This window comes from Narcine bancroftii, chromosome 6 (assembly GCF_036971445.1).
Source record: "Narcine bancroftii isolate sNarBan1 chromosome 6, sNarBan1.hap1, whole genome shotgun sequence".
Classification (NCBI taxonomy): domain Eukaryota; kingdom Metazoa; phylum Chordata; class Chondrichthyes; order Torpediniformes; family Narcinidae; genus Narcine; species Narcine bancroftii.
Genome location: NC_091474.1, coordinates 63,379,924 through 63,397,006, shown reverse-complemented (window position 1 = coordinate 63,397,006; position 17,083 = coordinate 63,379,924). Strand labels below are relative to the sequence as shown.

The following is a 17,083-nucleotide window of genomic DNA, read 5'->3' as shown; positions in this document are numbered from 1 at the left end:
ATTCATTTCTATATACCATTGTTGTATTTTCAAATTATCTTCCAATTTCCAGGTTGACATAATACATTTTTTTTGCTATGGCTAGAGCTATCTTAACAAATCTTTTTTGTGCATCCTCCAAATCAATTCCAAATTCTTTGTTTTTTATGTTACTTAGGAGAAAGATCTCTGGATTCTTTGGTATATTGTTTTCTGTTATTTTATTTAATATCTGATTGAGATCTTCCCAAAATTTTTCTACTTTTTCACATGTCCAGATTGCATGAATTGTTGTTCCCATTTCTTTTTTACATCGAAAACATCTATCAGATACTGTTGGGTCCCATTTATTTAACTTTTGAGGTGTAATGTATAGCCTGTGTATCCAGTTATATTGTATCATACGTAACCTCGTATTTATTGTATTTCTCATCGTTCCAGAGCATAACTTCTCCCATGTTTCCTTTTTTATCTTTATATTTAAATCCTGTTCCCATTTTTGTTTAGTTTTACCATTTGTTTCCTCATTCTCCTTTTCCTCATTCTCCTTTTCTTGCAGTTTAATATACATATTTGTTATAAATCTTTTGATTATCATTGTATCTGTAATCACATATTCAAAGTTACTTCCCTCTGGCAAACTCAAACTGCTTCCTAATTTATCCTTCAAGTAGGATCTCAATTGGTAATATGCCAGTGCTGTATCTTGAGTTATATTGTATTTATCTTTCATTTGTTCAAAGGATAATAATCTATTTCCTGAAAAACAATTTTCTATTCTTTTAATCCCTTTTTTTCTCCCATTCTCTAAAGGAAAGGTTATCTATTGTAAAAGGGAGTAACTTGTTTTGCGTCAATATTAGTTTTGGTAATTGATAATTTGTTTTATTTCTTTCTACGTGAATCTTCTTCCAAATATTGAGTAGATGATGTAATACTGGAGAACTTCTATGTTATACCAATTTTTCATCCCATTTATATAATATGTGTTCAGGTGTCTTTTCCCCTATTTTATCTAATTCTAATCTAGTCCAATCTGGCTTTTCCCTTGTTTGATAAAAATCTGATAGGTATCTTAATTGTGCGGCTCTAATAATTTTTAAAGTTTGGCAGTTGTAAGCCTCCTTGTTTATACCATTCTGTTAATTTATCTAGTGCTATCCTCGGTTTCCCCCCTTCCATAAAAATTTCCTTATTATTTTCTTTAACTCCTTGAAGAGCGCTGAGACCATTGAGTCCACCTTGCACTTTGAAAGAATGAACCCCTTGGCTTATTTTCCACTGAAAGCTGTAAATGTTTCCTTTTCCAACCATTTTTTGGACAGAGGAATGCAGATTTCAGCTTCAATAACTGTTCTGACTCTCTTTTGTGGTTTTTGTGTTATATCAGATCTATTCCTTTTGGATGGTCCCCATTGCCCCAGCAGTTGGAAGTGATTTCTCTTTGGTTACGCATTTAAAGCCGCAGTGTTCAATAGGTGTAATTCATTGCATGCACTGCAGGAGGCTATAAAGGTATTCCCTGTAGGGAAGACTATCTGTGTTTTAAAGGCTTGTCACAGAAGCTCTGAGAAAGCAGTCCAACAGAGCAGTGAAAGGACTAACACTTGTATCTTCTACCTCAGATGTAAATATCACGGAGACTGGCTTGGAAGGGGTATTGTTTGGAATGTTGGACCGTGAGACTGACCGCAAACTGTGTGCTGACATTCACGACACTTTGGGTCACATGCTATCGTCCTTGGCTGTTAAAAAGCTTTCCCATTGGCTGAAACTGTGTAAAGATGTTCTGGCTGCCTCCACAGGTGGGTAACAGTGATGGTTCTTAGGAAAAAGATTGGATGTTTGTACTTGTGTGTCCTCCTTGACCTTGTTTCTCCAACCCCCACCACTACTGCCTGTCATGCAGAAGGGGCACGTATGACATGCTCTGAGCAAGTTGGAATATTGGGGACATGGGCATAGGGAAGGTTATTGAGCCTATTAAGTCTGTTCTGACATTCATTTACCTGTATTGTATCTGCACTCCTTGGCTCATGCATCTACTTAACAAAAACTTGTAAAAGTTGACATTGGGGCTCGTTTCTATTGTAGAAGTTAGTATTTTCTTGGGTGGTGAAGGACCCAAAGTGTGTTTGCAGGTCATTGCTTTTACTTCCAAGGTTTCTTCTGTGTCCCACACATCAAGTCTAATTGCTGGTAATTGAATTTTGGAGTCCTGATTTTTTTGCTCTTCTTTGCTGTGTATTACTATAGATCTCCAGTAGCATTGGCACTGGAAGCAGGAAGATGCCACTGAGACTTTTGAAACACTTCTGCTCTCCAATTGAGTAATGACTAGTCTTTCCCTTAATTTATTTAGAGGCCCTTCCGTCCCATGAAACCCATGCCACCAACCCTATACATTTTGGACAATGGGAGGGAAAAAAACAGAAGCACCCAGAGGAAGCCTACATAGACACGGGGGAAAAGTACAAACTCCTTCGAGATAGCATCAGGTTCAAACCCAGGTTGCTGGCACTCTATTAGCATGGCAGTAACCATGCAGACTACTTTCATCTACTTGTTTCCATAGCTTTGAATGCTGTTATGAGCCCAAAGGACTTGAAAACCAGCAGCAACAGTAACTGGTTTTATTTTCTTAATACATTATAATATCAATACTTAACTTTACTATTAACTTAACCCCCTTTTAATTCTAAGTGCACATGTACATAATGTTTATGTTTTCAGGAAAGTTCTTTTTCACTATCCATTCACTTTTCATTTCTCCAAGTTCACTGGTGTTGGGCAGTATTCCATACTGTGCACAGAATTGAACAGATTATTGTATTCACCAGGCTCTGGTGGTTTAACTTGAGTTATCGCTCAGGAAGGTCTTTGTTGGTTTCCGAGAGAGATTCGTTGTTCGTTGGACACACAAACTGATCTCCTTAAATCAGCAACTGAACTCTCTCTCCCCCGGGGTTTTTCCAAAAGATAAACTCTTCCAGGTTACCACAAAGAGTTCTTCTTTTTCCCCTATTCCAGGAAAAACACAATAACAAGCCACAGCCTCTGCAGTTGACTACCGAGATTTCGAATAAGCTGAACTCAGAACTCAAAACCCGTCGTAAAATGGGGTCTTGCAGCAGGTCTGCCAACTTACAGCCTTCACCACAAACTGTTGCAGAATACTGTGACAAACAATGGATGTTTTCTCTCTGCAAAACCACGTGGCCCCTCTTAGGTCAACATACTTCAACCAGACATTTAAAATGTTGCCACCAGTTTAAAAGCAAAAGAATTCTCAGTTCTTGAGGCTGGACACTGTTCAAACCTGCTGGACCATTAACTCCTACATGTGAAACTCCCACAAGCACTTTCCATTGTCTCTGCAAAGCCAACTATAGACACAGTCTCCCCTTGCATAGCACTTATGTGGCAAATGCGATGTTTGTGAAATGTGACCCGATAACTAAACTTCATAATCTTAACCTTTTAAGATATGTTTTATCATAATTTTATTATTCTGTAACAATACCCTTTCCCAATAAAAATGTGTTCATCGATTCTGAAATTTTCAATTGAGCCCCCCCATCCTGAGCAGACTTTTGTGGGGGAGCCTTTCAGCTTTCTAGTTTTTTTTGTGTAACGAAATGTTACCTTCTATCATTCCACAACAGTTCAGCTGTATCTGTTCTTTTGTTCAAGAAGACTCACCCATTAGAGGCAGGAACTTTTTATTCTGTCACATCAACATCTTGAATCATTGTTAATGTTTCAGTTTGTCAATGCTCAGTAAAACACAAATCTAACACATGACCTCCTAATTCAACCCTTTTTCGACTTGACTTTTATGAAGTTGATTAGTAGCCCCTTCACTTGCTGAGGGTTTCAAAGGACAGCTATTGAGTCTATGCCCTACAAACAGTTTATGTACTGTAACCTCAAAAAGCACGATGATCGTGACCATGTCTATTTTAATGATGTTCATGAAGTGATGCACATTGACCAAGCCTTTGGGAAGCTTTCCTTTGCTCCTCTTTAAATAGGTCATGGATTATTTGGGCCCACCTGATTGGCAGTTGGGGTATCACTTCAATGTTTTGTGTAAAGCGGTTAGTGCGATGTTTGTGTGATTTTCCCACCCGAGTGGTCCTGGTTTCTCCCACCTTTCAAAAACATATGGGGTTGGTAGATTAATTGGGTGGCCCAGGACTCAATAGCCAGAATTGGCTTCTACTGTGCTAAAAATAAAATTTGATTTTAAATGATTGTGAAATGGTTTACAGAGCTCACAGTAATTTTATCCTGGATTCTACTCTCAGGAATCAGGTGGGTTTTGGGAGGTGGGGGGGGCGAAAGAGGAACAATTTGAGGCAATGCTTTTTCTCTAGCATCTGTTCTAATAGAACCATAGACTGCAGCACAGAAATATGCCCTTCTAGTCTGCGCCATACTAATCCAGGGATTGTTTTCACAACCATACAGATGCAGGTGCAACGGGTCAGTTGGAGGCAAGGGATGAAGATGGAGAGAAAAAAGATGAAATGGATGATGAGGTTATGTTCACTGGCATGGGTGACGATGAAAAGTCAAAGCCTTGCGTTGCGCCAAGGTGGGCCACACGTGTGTTTGCCTCCGAGTGTCTGTGTCGGATCATCCTTCTGTGTGAGAACACAGATGAGGCACACTTTGATCTCGCCAAGGCCAGGGCTGTGAAACAGAAGAATCCCAAAAGTAAGTCCCATTTCTCGAGAAGAAGCAGGCTTTGTATGGTGTGGCCTCTCAGACTGGTAACTGGCTCAAGCAATCCGCAGGGGCATTGCATCAACTTCGTTCATGTTGGCCATCATTTGCTAATGGCATGAGAGTTATGTATTCTTTTCTACATTTTGACAAATTGTTTGTATTTGCCAACAATAATAATTCTATGTTCTCTGGCCGACCTCTCTCCTTGTATAAACCTGAACTTGTGTCTCAATGTTCAAGTAGTACCATTCACCCTTTCGTTCACTGACCAGTATTCAATTGAATCTGTTAATGCTGCAATTTTAAAAACCAAGCTCGTTTTCAAGTCCCTCTGTGGCCATGAAGCTCTGAAACCTCCCTTGCCTAATCGTCTTCCAACCTCTCCTTACTTATCCATTTAAGATTTCCTGATTTTCATCACTCCACCGTTGCTCGTTACCTCTTTGACTGTCCAGGACCTAAACTCTGCACCTTCCATTCAAAGGTTTCTATTTAAAAAAATTTTTTTTGGCTCATTTCAATCATGACTTTCAACTTCTGTTGTATGGCATCAACATTTAATATTCCAGTGAAACATCTTGGAATATTCTACCAAAATCATGTTGTAACAATCAGAATAGGGTATGAGGAGGCCATCTGGCCCCTTTTGTTTTGAATATTTTATTTATATAGTCACACAAGCTTGTACAGCCATATACAGTGTCATGCCAACAATGGCAGCTCACATTCAAATATACATATATTCATTTTCTTTATGACTATATATACAAGTCAGTGTCTCTACCAACCCCCCTCCCCCACATAAAACAAGACAACTCACTCAAACTTCAACCAACATCAACAAAACTTTAACACCAGGAAAATAAATAACAAGGGACAGGGATTGTCGCAGCTCAGAGGGCGGCCTCTGGGCCGATACTCATTCCTGTATTTCCTTGATCGGGATCAGTGCGAGGGAGAGGAAGCTACAGCAAGGAACGGGGAAACCAATCACTGCCAAGCACCTATGTAGTGCATATATGGCTGCCAGATCTTACGAAAGGTGCTGGATTTGTTTCTCAGGTTATGTTATTTTCTCCAGGGGGTTGCAGCTCTGCATTTCCTTGTTCCATCGTTCGATACCAAGACTAGAGTTGGACTTCCAAGTCACCGCAATGCATTTCCTGGCCACTGCAATGCGATTAACATAAATTGGATTTGAAATTTCGACAGCTTCAATGTAAGCCTTATGTCCAGTATATTTCTCAGCAGGAACAATTCTGGGCCTTGTGGGAATTGCTTGCCTATAATTTTTTTCCAGCACTTGGCCTAGATCTACCCAAAAGGGCCTCATCTTGGCACATGACCAGGTTGAGTGCATGAATGTCACGGTCGCAACGCCACATCTGAAGCATTGGTTTGAGAGTTCAGGTTTTGACCTGTTTATTTTCTACAGCGTTAGATACAACTGGTGCAAAAAGTTAGACTGGACCAGTCTGTACCTTGCATTGATGACCATGGTAATGCTTTCTCAGCACGGGTCAGACCAGCATCTCATCAATTGTAATCCCCAAGTCAGACTCCCATTTTCTCTCAACTTGTGAAGGTCCAGTTTGAGTCCCTCTGACTGGAACAGGCAGCACATGGCTGAAACAAATTTCTTACCGCTCCCTCTTCAAATCAAGGTCTCTATGTCACTTTATCAAGGTAGGACCATACTTGGATCCAGTATGTTCCGTAGAAAAGACCTTATTTGAAGATAGCAGTGGAATGTCTGATTTGGCAAACCACATTTATTTTTTAGCTGCTCAAATGACATTAATTGCCCCTGCTTGTCAAAGTCCTCTATGCACCTGATTCCATTACAGCATCAGATGTCCAGGATCTTGTTACCTACTGTTCATGGCATTAATTTCATTAGGAGTCAGCGACGTTTTTGGTGACAGCTCCACTTTAGCGTTCAGATATTGGTTAATTTTGGTCCAGATGTTTTAGTATGGGCCTGCTCTTCTTCCCTGACAACAATTTGGCATCCCATTTGTAAATGAAATCCTCTGCTATCATCTTGCCCACCAAGTGCAATCATTTTGGCGATGTATCTGGATGGAGGTACCAAATAATATTTTTTGAAGTCTGGCATTCTCAATCCACATAGACTGTAGTCCCATGTTAATTTTTCCATAGAGTCCCTTGGCATCTTACCCCTCCAGAGCAACCTTCTAACCGTGTGTAGCAGCTCTTTAAAGAAACCCCAGGGCAACGGCACAGACAATGTTTGAAAAAGATACTGGAATCTTGGCAACACATTTATTTTGATGCAGCTAACTCTGCCCACCAATATTATGGGCAGGGACATCCACCTCTTTAGGACCTCCTCGACTTTCTCCAGCAAGGGGGTGTAGTTTAACTTGTATAGATTATTCAAGTTACCATCAATTTTAACTCCTCCAGCAGCTGCTTTAAATTACTATTTTCTTTTATTTGACTATAATTATCCTCAGTGAGTGGCATCACCTTGCTCTTTTCCCAATTGATCTGTACCCAGAAAATTTCCCATAGTCCTCCAGTACAATGTGCAGTCGAGGCAGAGAAATCGCAAGGTATATCAGATATATCAGTACGTCATCAGCGAATAAGTTAATTTTGTGCTCTTCCTGGCCCACTCTATAATCTTTAATGTCTGGATCCTGATGAATGTCTTCCGCCAGAGGTTTCATTGCCAGCACAAAGAGAGCCGATGACAGCGGGCACCCTTGTCAACTAGATATGCTAAGTGGAAGGCTGAAGAGACCTGCCCATTGGTTACAACTTTTGCCTTGGGTGCATGGTAAGGTGTCTTGATCCAATTTTGAAAAGTTGGTCCCAACCCTGCTTTTCCAGCACCTTAAATAAAAATTCCCACTCCAGTCTGTCAAAAGCCTTCTCTGCATCCAAGGAAATGGCCAATCTCCTCTTGTTTCTAGATGTGCCAGATGCATTACACTCTGCCAATATTGTCCGCTGCTTGTTTCTCCTGCACAAAGCCTGCCTGGTCTTTGTTTATCAATTTTGGCAAATGCAACGCCAATCTTTTTTCTAGGCTTTGGCTAGGATCTTGTAATCGGTTTTCAGCAGGGAAATTGGCCTATAAGAAGAGGTCATGAGTGGATCTTTACCCTTCTTCAAAATCGTCATAACAATTGCCATTGTGAAATATTCTGGGAGGGTCCGTGTTTCCTTTCCCTGGTCTATCACCTCCATATTACAGAGGAATTAATAAGACCTTAAATTCTTGATAGAACTCGGGTGGGAATCCATCCTCCCCCGGAGACTTTCCTGCTTGTAGCACACTCAATCCTTCATAGAATTCCCCAAAGGTCTCATTAATTTCCTTTGGTTTATACAAGACTCTGTAATCATTTGTATTGCATTAATTCTTCTCGAGGCTTGTTTCTGCTCTCAACTACCAAGTGAGGACCTTGTGAGCTCTCTCCCTCAACTCATAATACTTTTGCCTCGACTTCATAATTTGGCCTTCTCCATATTCTACGTTTGAAGTGTATTGTATTCTAATTTCTTCTTTGTGAGAGTTCTATAATGGTTCTCCAAGTCTGATTCCTGAAAATCCTTCTCTAATTGGGTAATGTCCTTTTCCAATTCCTCCACTTCCCTCATATAATTTTTCTTGACTGTCTTTGTATACCCAATTATCTGGCCCCACAAGTACACCTTAAGGGTGTTCCACAGAAGAAATTTATCTGGAGTAGGACAGTTAGGCCATCTGGCCCCTTGAGAGGACTCTGTCGTTCTGCCCAGTCCACGTGACTCTATCTGACGATCTATTGATCTGTTTTCAGTACAATCCACTGCTCTCTGGGATAAAAATTCCCCAAAATTCACCATATTCTGTGGTACTTCCCCCCCCCCTCCTCTCATTTCACTGAAATGTCATGCTCCTTATTCTGAGTCTCTAACCCTGAATTCTCAACTCCTTATTGTGGAGGGGAGGTGGTGGGAGGAGGAAAGTCCTCTCTCTTGTGTACCTTGAGTCCTCAGAAAATTATATTTTTCAAAAAGGTCACTTCTCTGTTTTACAAATTCTAGAGCTCTTATCTACTTAATCTGTCCCCATATGATCAGACTGCCTTTGCACTGTGTTTTCACTGGATAATCTCTGCAGCAGATATCTGGTTTTTTAAGGGAGAGAGATCAAAATAGTACACAACACTCCAAATGTTGTTTTGCTAAAGCCCTCTGTTCTCATAAAAAAGACATCTTTACCCTTGCACTTGATTTTGAGCAATAGAGGTCAGTGTTTGATTTGCCTTCCAAATTACAGCAGCAGCTGAATGTTAAGTTGCAGTGACTGTTGTAAGGAATTTTTGAAAAAGAATATTTCCCAATCTCTCTCATCATTTAATTATGCACTTGGCATCTTTTTTTAACCATAAGTAGATGATAGTAAGAAAGGAATGCAGATTGTTGAAAATGCAGAGCAATAATTCAGTGTTTTCATCAGTTGGGAGGAATGTTGGAAGATGGGGGAATTGGATGGTGTGATGTGAGGATGATTTTGGTGTCATGTGATGGCCAGGATTTTGGTCTTTATGCAGGTGACCTGTTGGTGCTGCACCTTTCTGACCTTATTCGCATGGCCTTCATGGCTGCCACTGACCACAGCAACCAGTTGCGAATGGCTGGACTTCAGGCACTTGAGGATATTATCAAGGAGTTCGCTTCTGTCCCAGAGCCTGAATTTCCAGGCCATGTGATCTTGGAACAGTATCAGGCAAATGTAAGTTTACACCACCTGAAAGCACATTTGTGTCCTGCTCCATAAATTAATCAGGTTAGTGAAGCCCTTAAAGGTGAAGATGTTTATTTTAATTTCCTCTGAGCTCTTGCACTTTAAGTTCTGGTGTCCAGATTTATAATGGAAGTTGCAAATATATCAATTGTTATTCCAATTTACAAGTAGAGCTGCTGTACCTTTATGGCAGGGGCATGTACAGGATCTCCCCAAGTTATAAATGACCTGACTTGTGAAAATCTGACTTTGCACAAATTCACCCATACATTTTTAAAACCTCTTACAAGCTAGTAATAAACTGTACCATGATATTCATTAAAGACTGGGCACAGTATATAGTTTAATTATAGCTAGTGTTGGAGTGATTATTATGAAAGAATTATACTTGTGTGATAAGATCCGACTTTCAATGTGGATATATTCCATCCTTTCACCAAAAATATATTTGATTTTTGATTATTTTGATAAACAAGCAATCAATTATTCTTCATTTTGACTCACAATGCTCATCTATGCTTATTAATTTGCCATTGAATGCTAACATAATTAAAATATTTAGTTAAAATTTATTAATCAGGTGTAGTTGGTATTAATATAATTTGCAACAACAGCTATGGCAAAATTAGTTGGTGGAGCCTGGAACTTTGGACATGGTGAGTTGTGAAGCTGCAAGGTGATCTGTCCTATTTATAAAATGCGTACAGTTTTCCACAGGGATTATTAATGGAAGTATGTCGCAGTTCACTGCTCATGGACAATGCGAAGTCTGCTTGCATTATGCAAATTTCCGCTTGTGCACTTTTCAATATCATTTTAAATCCTCAAAAGATGTGTTTTTGGTGGGGGGGTGGGGGGGTTGGGGGGAAGGGTCTTCAGAGATCACTTACTTGGGGTTATTTCAGAGCAGATGTCAACAGACAATAAAATGATCTGCCCACACTGATTAGCGCCTTTGCTGGAACCCTCTTTCCACTCAAACTAATTATTTGATGCCATGCCCAAGCTGCTCTCTGAATTACCTTTGTCCATCACATCACACACACACACACATTACTCCAATCAGTCAGACATTCTCTTGGCTAAATGGACAATTTGAAGTATCTGGATTGGCTCATTGTAGCTCACAATGTACCTGGGAAGCCATTTGAAAGAGAGCCATGTATTTTGAAGTGCTGCTCTTTAGATATGTAAGATCGTGTTTGGGACACTTGCCTCATTAGCTAGAGCATAGAAAATAAAATAAAAAAAGATTATGTAGTACAATTTTATAAATTAATTAGGCCAGGATTGCAGTCCTGCATGCAGTTCCAGTTGCTACGCTGAGGGAAGGATGTGATTGTACTAGCGAGAGTGCATGGAGATTCACCAGGATGCAGCCTGGGTTGGAGCATTTCGTTGATGAGGGAAGACTTAGCAGGCTGGGTTTTCTTTCCATAGTTGAGGCAGGATGTTATAGAGGTATACACAATTACAAGGGAGCCATTAAGGTGGATAGTTGGACACCTTCCCCCACTGATCTCTAAAGCTAGAGAGCATATTTTGAGATTGAGGAATAAAAGTTGAGAGAAAGGATATTTTGTTTTAATGCCATGGGGGTTGAAATCTGGAACCACCAGGATGGCTTGAGAGAGTGGTGGAGTTGTAACAGTTAAGAGGTATCTAAACAAGCACAAGAATCACCAGGCATAAACGGCTACACACCCATGTGCAATATGATTTATACAAGTTAAGTTGTCATCTGATTGTACAACCTGATGAAAGTGTCTCTCCGGACTATGGTGCACACAATGCACAACACATAATTATATCATAATCAGAATAGGTGTTTATAAATATTAGGGACAATTTACAAGATACTGTTCAGCCATCTCACAGCCTGCAGGAAGAAGCTTTTACCCAGCCTGACAGTTCCTGTGCCACCACCTTGATGGTAGTGGATTAAAGATGCTGTGCGCTGGATGGAAAAGATTTCTGTAATTTCTTGAGCCTGTTTTTTTAAAATTTAGACATACAGCATGGTAACAGGCCATTTTGGCCCACAAGTCCATGCTGCCCAATTTACTCCCAGTTGACCTACACCCCTTGTATGCTTCGAATGGTGGAAGGAAACCGGAGCCCCAGGGGAAAACCCATGAAGACACAGGAAGAACGTGCAAACTCCTTGCAGACAGTACAGGATTTGAACCCCAGTCCCAATCACTGATGCTATAAAGATGTTGCACCAACCATGTCAACCCTCTGTTGCTTTGCAGCTACCATACCACACAATGATGCTGCCAGGCAGAACACTTAATTGTGCTCCTGGAAAGGATGTCAAGATGGGGGTTGGTATCCTTGCACTCCTCAGCCTTCTTAGGAAATGTAGGTGCTGCTGCGCCTTCCTGACTATGAGAAGGTGTTGTGAGTCTAAGATGGGTCGTCATTTATATGCAGGCCAAAGAACTTTGTGCTCTCCACAATATGGAGATTAGTTGCCCTTCCTAGGCCTTTGTCTTATCCACATCGAGACTTGTGTTGTTCTTGCAGCATTTTACGCGCCTTTTAATCTCTCTGTCATGTAACTCATCATTGTTGTTGATATGGCCAACTATTGTATCATTGTATCAGTTTGATTCTCTTTAAACTGAATCTGGCAGTGCAATGGTGAGTCAGCAGCGTGAACATTAGCAGGCTGAGAACACAGCCCTGGAGTGCACTAGTGCTCAGTGAAGTGGGGCTTGAGACAGACTGTGGCCTTTCTGTCAAGAAGTCCAGAATCCAGATGCATTGTTGAGCCCTAGCAATGACAGTTTATCCACCAGCCTTTGAGGTGATGAACATGAAACTGAAGTCAACGAACAACAGGCTGGCATATGAGGCATTGTTCTATGGGTGGGTCAGAATGGAGTGGAGGGTCAGAATGGAGTGGAGGATCAAGCATCATCTGTGGACTAGTTTGGGCAGTAAGCAACTAGAATAGGTCCAATGTCACTGGAAGGTATGCTTTGATGCATTCCATTACCAGTCACTCAAAACACTTCGTGATTGTAAGTTACTGCTACTGGGCGGTAGTCATTTAGTCTACCATTTCTCTTTGGGGCACCAACATGATAGTGGTTGCCTAGAATCCTGCAGGTTCAGTGGACTGCTGCAGCAAGATGCTGCAGATGTCCGTTACGATCTCTGTCAGCTGGGCTGCACAGACCTTCAGCACCCGACCAGGTATGTTATGTAGACCTGCACCATTGTGTGGTTTCATCCTGGATAGGATCTTCCTCACCTCAGCTGCATCTATGCAGGGTGCCTGTTCTTCGGGTGAGACCATGCTTTCTTTGATAAATCGGTCCAATGGTCCACATGGATAATGGGCCAAAGGGTCTGCTTCTGTACCGTATGATTGTGGACTCAGCAACAATGCAATGTAAATTTTGCTGTCTACAATTTGGGCACTGTGTGCAGAATTATAAATTATGAGCCAAGCCTGGCTAAGTGTAAGTAGGGCAGCTAAAAAGAGAGAGTTGTAAAGGGCACTGACTGCAGATTTACATTAATAGTTATGAAGTGACAACATACCAAGGGATGTGATGTCTTCTGAGCTATTCCATGGTTCTTGAATTCCAAAACAAGCTAAAGTCTATAAACAATAAGTAGCTAATTGTACGACTGGAATTTAGAATGAAAATGCCATGCAGCGTTCAAATAGTATACAGCTTTAGTGAGGTGACTGTTGCAATAATGTGTAGTGTATTAATCTTCACTTGAAGACTCTGGAGATGTTATTGCATATGTTCACTCTGGAGTTGCTATATCTGAAGGAATGGGGTAGAATAATTAGAAATAGGAACTATGACTCATTTGTCTAACACAAAAATACAGAAGAAAGTAAAAGAAAGGGGTGATAAGCAGAGTAAGCTTTTTTGCATGTAGTTAGAAGGGAATGAATTACAAATGATCATAATTGGAGCAGAAGTGCCAAATACTTTGTACTTTAGAATCTCATTGTTCTGTGTTTCATTATAAATGTTATGAACAAGACTTCACTTGTGATAAATATAAACTGTTATCACTCCAGTATATCAATGACCAGTAAAGTGCTGCTCAAACCACAAGCCATCGCAAAGTTACAGCTCCAATCATTCTGGGTAGCTCGACTTGAGCCTCTTGTTTCAAACTTGGGGTTGGTGCTTGCAAAGGACACCATAACAAGATGATAAGAACATCATGAAATCTTTTCACAAAATGAAAATATTGTATTATAGGCTTGCTCCATGGTCATTTATTCCATCTCTTATTTAATTGGATGCAGAGTTCAACTACCTGAGGCAGAAATGTAGGATTACCAAAAGAATGGTCCAATAGCAGAGGAACTTCAGTCACTCCATGATGAAGCAAACCAGCTCTTTCCTGTACTATATTAGAGGTTACAGAGCTGATAATGTCTAGCCTTTTTGTTACCAGAAATTGAATGCCTGCTCTATGTTCCTCTGTTGGTGAGAGCGTTGGGGATTGTCAGTGGCTATGTTTAGCACCAATGACTTGTTTTGTTCTAATGTAGGTTGGTGCAGCCTTAAGGCCGGCTTTTTCCAAAGATACACCTTCTGATATCACTGCCAAAGCCTGCCAGGTGAGTACTTACCTGCCTTGAAACCTACTGCAAAAATGACAGATCATTAGCACTGCCAACGTCTCTGAAATCTAGTAGTTCCTTCCTGAGTTTCAGGCACAAGTTTAATGCATTTCTCTCCATAAAAAGTGTTATTCGTTTATGGGTCTGAGAGACAACTTAGCTGGTTAGCCACCTGCATGTTTGTGCAATGGTGTCACTATATAATGAATTCTACTACCCCAGCATCCGATGGACAACAATCTGCCCAATTGAATCTTGGGGCCACTGGGATATTTGTGTCATTATAGATCACTTGTGTACCTATCTCATTCTTAGTGAAAGCATTTCTTTTCCTTTGAAACAAATCGAGGTCATTCAGCCTTTCAGGTCTGCTTGGTTATTCTGCAAGAGCATAACTGATCGTATTTTGCCATTTATTATCCTTTTCTTCACTTCTGAAATCTTGAGCCTGTAGTTGGTTGTGAATTTCCTACTCACTGGAACTCTGGTCCATCTCCAGACTGCTGGGTTGAAGTGAATTTAATACCACCCTGTGTCACACAAGTTTATGGGGGGGGGGGGGGGGGGAAATACAAGTCCTCTGGATCAATTGATCTCTATTGCCTAATCAGCTTCCTGCTGATCTGTGCTTTACAAATCCAACTGCTTGAGTCACCTGACTCCAATTGCCAGGTGTAGCTTTCAGATAAAATCCCTACTATAATAGCTCCCTCCAAGATCACAAGAGCACTAAGTGAGGGTGCAAGCGATCGATAACAGATGTAGAATATCAAGAGACCCTTCAGGTGTTGAAATATTGTGCATAACAAGCTGGCCAGTGAACTTTTCTCCTAGATCTTGTTGTTTTTACAGGATCTGTTATCCCCGTCAGAAGTAATACTATTGTTTCTGCTTACTGGCAAAGCCAGTTTGTTCCTGGTCGTTGATGTAGCTTAAAAACTCATCATCCAAGTGAGTGATTTTAAGATAACGGTACCTGTTCAACAGAAGGAGAGGATCTACCAAATTGATGTATTTATGTTGAAATCTGGGGTCGCATATGTGTCAAGCGCGCGCGGGGGGGGGGGGGATGGGGGGGGGATGGGTGGGAGGGAGAGGAAGAGAAAGAGGGGGAGACACCAGTGATCTTCTCTGCCACTCTTGAGGTCCTGTGGATTGACTTCCGATCAATTTCTCTGTAGCAACCATACCACACTGATGCAGCCGGCCAGGACAATCTCAGCAGAGTTCCTGTAGAAGGCTGACATAATAATTGTCTTGCCTATTTCAGTCTTCTCAGGAAGTGGTCACCTTTGAGCATTCCTGATGTGACTAGATGTGTGTCTATGATAGGTCACTAGTTTAAAGGTAGAGGTTCCATTATTGTCATGTAATACTACATTTAGGATGTAACATGCATGAAATTCTTTAACTTTGTCTACAATAAGGAAGACAGAGTTGCACTTTGTCCAGCACCCCTTACTTAAGTGAACTCCAAGGGACTTGGTGCTCTCTACTACAGAGCTGTTGATGTGTAGTGGAGGGTGGTCATTCCTGGTCCTCCTGAAGTCCATGATCATCTCCTTCATCTCGTCCATGTTGACACTGTTATTCTCGCACCATATATCACGAGATTTTCACCTCTTCTCTGAAGTGCAGCTCATTGTTGCTGATGAGTCCAACTACTGTTGTCATCTGCAAACTTGATGACAATGTTGGAGTTGGATCTGGCAATGGGGGTCAGAAGCATGAACAGGAGCGAGCTGAGCATTCCACCATGGGGTCTAACAGTGCTCAGTGATCTGCTACTAACCCAGACAGACTGTGGTCTTTCCGTTAGGAAGTCAAATTCAGTTACATACAGGGGTTTTGAGTTACAGCAAGGACAACTTCTCCATCAGCTTCTGTGGAATAATTGTATTAAACGCCGGGCAGAAGTCAATGAAAAGCAGCTTGGTGTATGTGACATCGTTCTCCAGGTGGTTTAGAAGGGAGTGAAGGGAGAAGGCTATAGCATAGTCTGTGGAACGGTTTCTTCTATAGGTGAATTTAAATGGGTCCAGCATCTCTGGGAGATGTTTTGATGTGTTCCATCACCAGACGCTCGAAGCATTACATAATAGTGGAGGTCAGTGTCACAGGGCAGTAGTCATTGAGGCCTTTTATTGTCACTCTTTTGGATACCGGGATGACAGTGGCTATTCTGAACCCTGTGGAATCAATGAACTGCTACAGTGAAGTTGAAGATTCTCCATCAATTGGTCTGTATAGTCCTTCAGTACCTGACCAGGTATGTATTCTAGACCCACCACCTCATATGGGTACACCTTGGATAGTGTTCTCCTCGCGTCACCTCAGCTGCAGCTATTCAGGGGGCCCATTCATCAGGGGGACGTGGAGCTTTCTGCAGCGTCATCCTGTACTCTCATTGAACAGTACATAGAAGGTACTCAGTCTGTCTGGAAGGGAGGTGTCGTCGTCTTTAATTTGAAAGGTAGACTCCAATCCCACTGCCACCATCTCTTCAATATTTCATTATGGGCTCGCAGTTCATTTTCATTTGAGTGGAACTGTCACTTGAAGAGAACAAATCAAGCTGCCAACCCTGCAAGCTTTGGAGACTGACTGTGGGCTGACAGGCTGGGAATGGCGTATACTCAAATTTGCTACTCCTGAAGAGAGGAAGGCCCTGGAATACAGGTGTAGAGACCATGTGACCAACATATTAAAATAAGTAGTACACTGTTTGATCAGGGGCAAATTTTTAAGGAGGCAGAACAGGTGCTCTTAAAGTAATACTAGGCTGAAGTGGCCTCGAGTGGTAATGGGCAATTTGTCTGATTTTCTCCTGTAAGGGGGATGAGTATGCCCCACTGTGGCCAAAGGAAAGGTCACTTTTGAAGGGGATTTAGTGTACCACACTATGATCAGAAAGGGAAAGTCACTATTTCAGGCACCCATGAAAGGGTCTGGAAGCTTTGTGAAAGCCACTCGCTTTGTTTCCCCTAGAAAAGGAA

General features: G+C 41.4%; 1 protein-coding gene across 4 annotated transcripts in view; it reads left to right on the top strand.

The window, feature by feature from the left end:
- heatr5b (HEAT repeat containing 5B) overlaps positions 1 to 17,083 on the top strand; it is a 139,509-nt gene that overhangs the window by 89,332 nt on the left and 33,094 nt on the right. For all 4 annotated transcript variants that reach the window (XM_069885126.1, XM_069885125.1, XM_069885123.1 and 1 more), the window contains 4 exons: positions 1,605 to 1,784; positions 4,453 to 4,701; positions 9,285 to 9,466; positions 14,016 to 14,084. In XM_069885126.1, the coding sequence (XP_069741227.1) occupies positions 1,605 to 1,784; positions 4,453 to 4,701; positions 9,285 to 9,466; positions 14,016 to 14,084 (680 nt within the window). The remainder of the gene's footprint in view (positions 1 to 1,604; positions 1,785 to 4,452; positions 4,702 to 9,284; positions 9,467 to 14,015; positions 14,085 to 17,083) is intronic.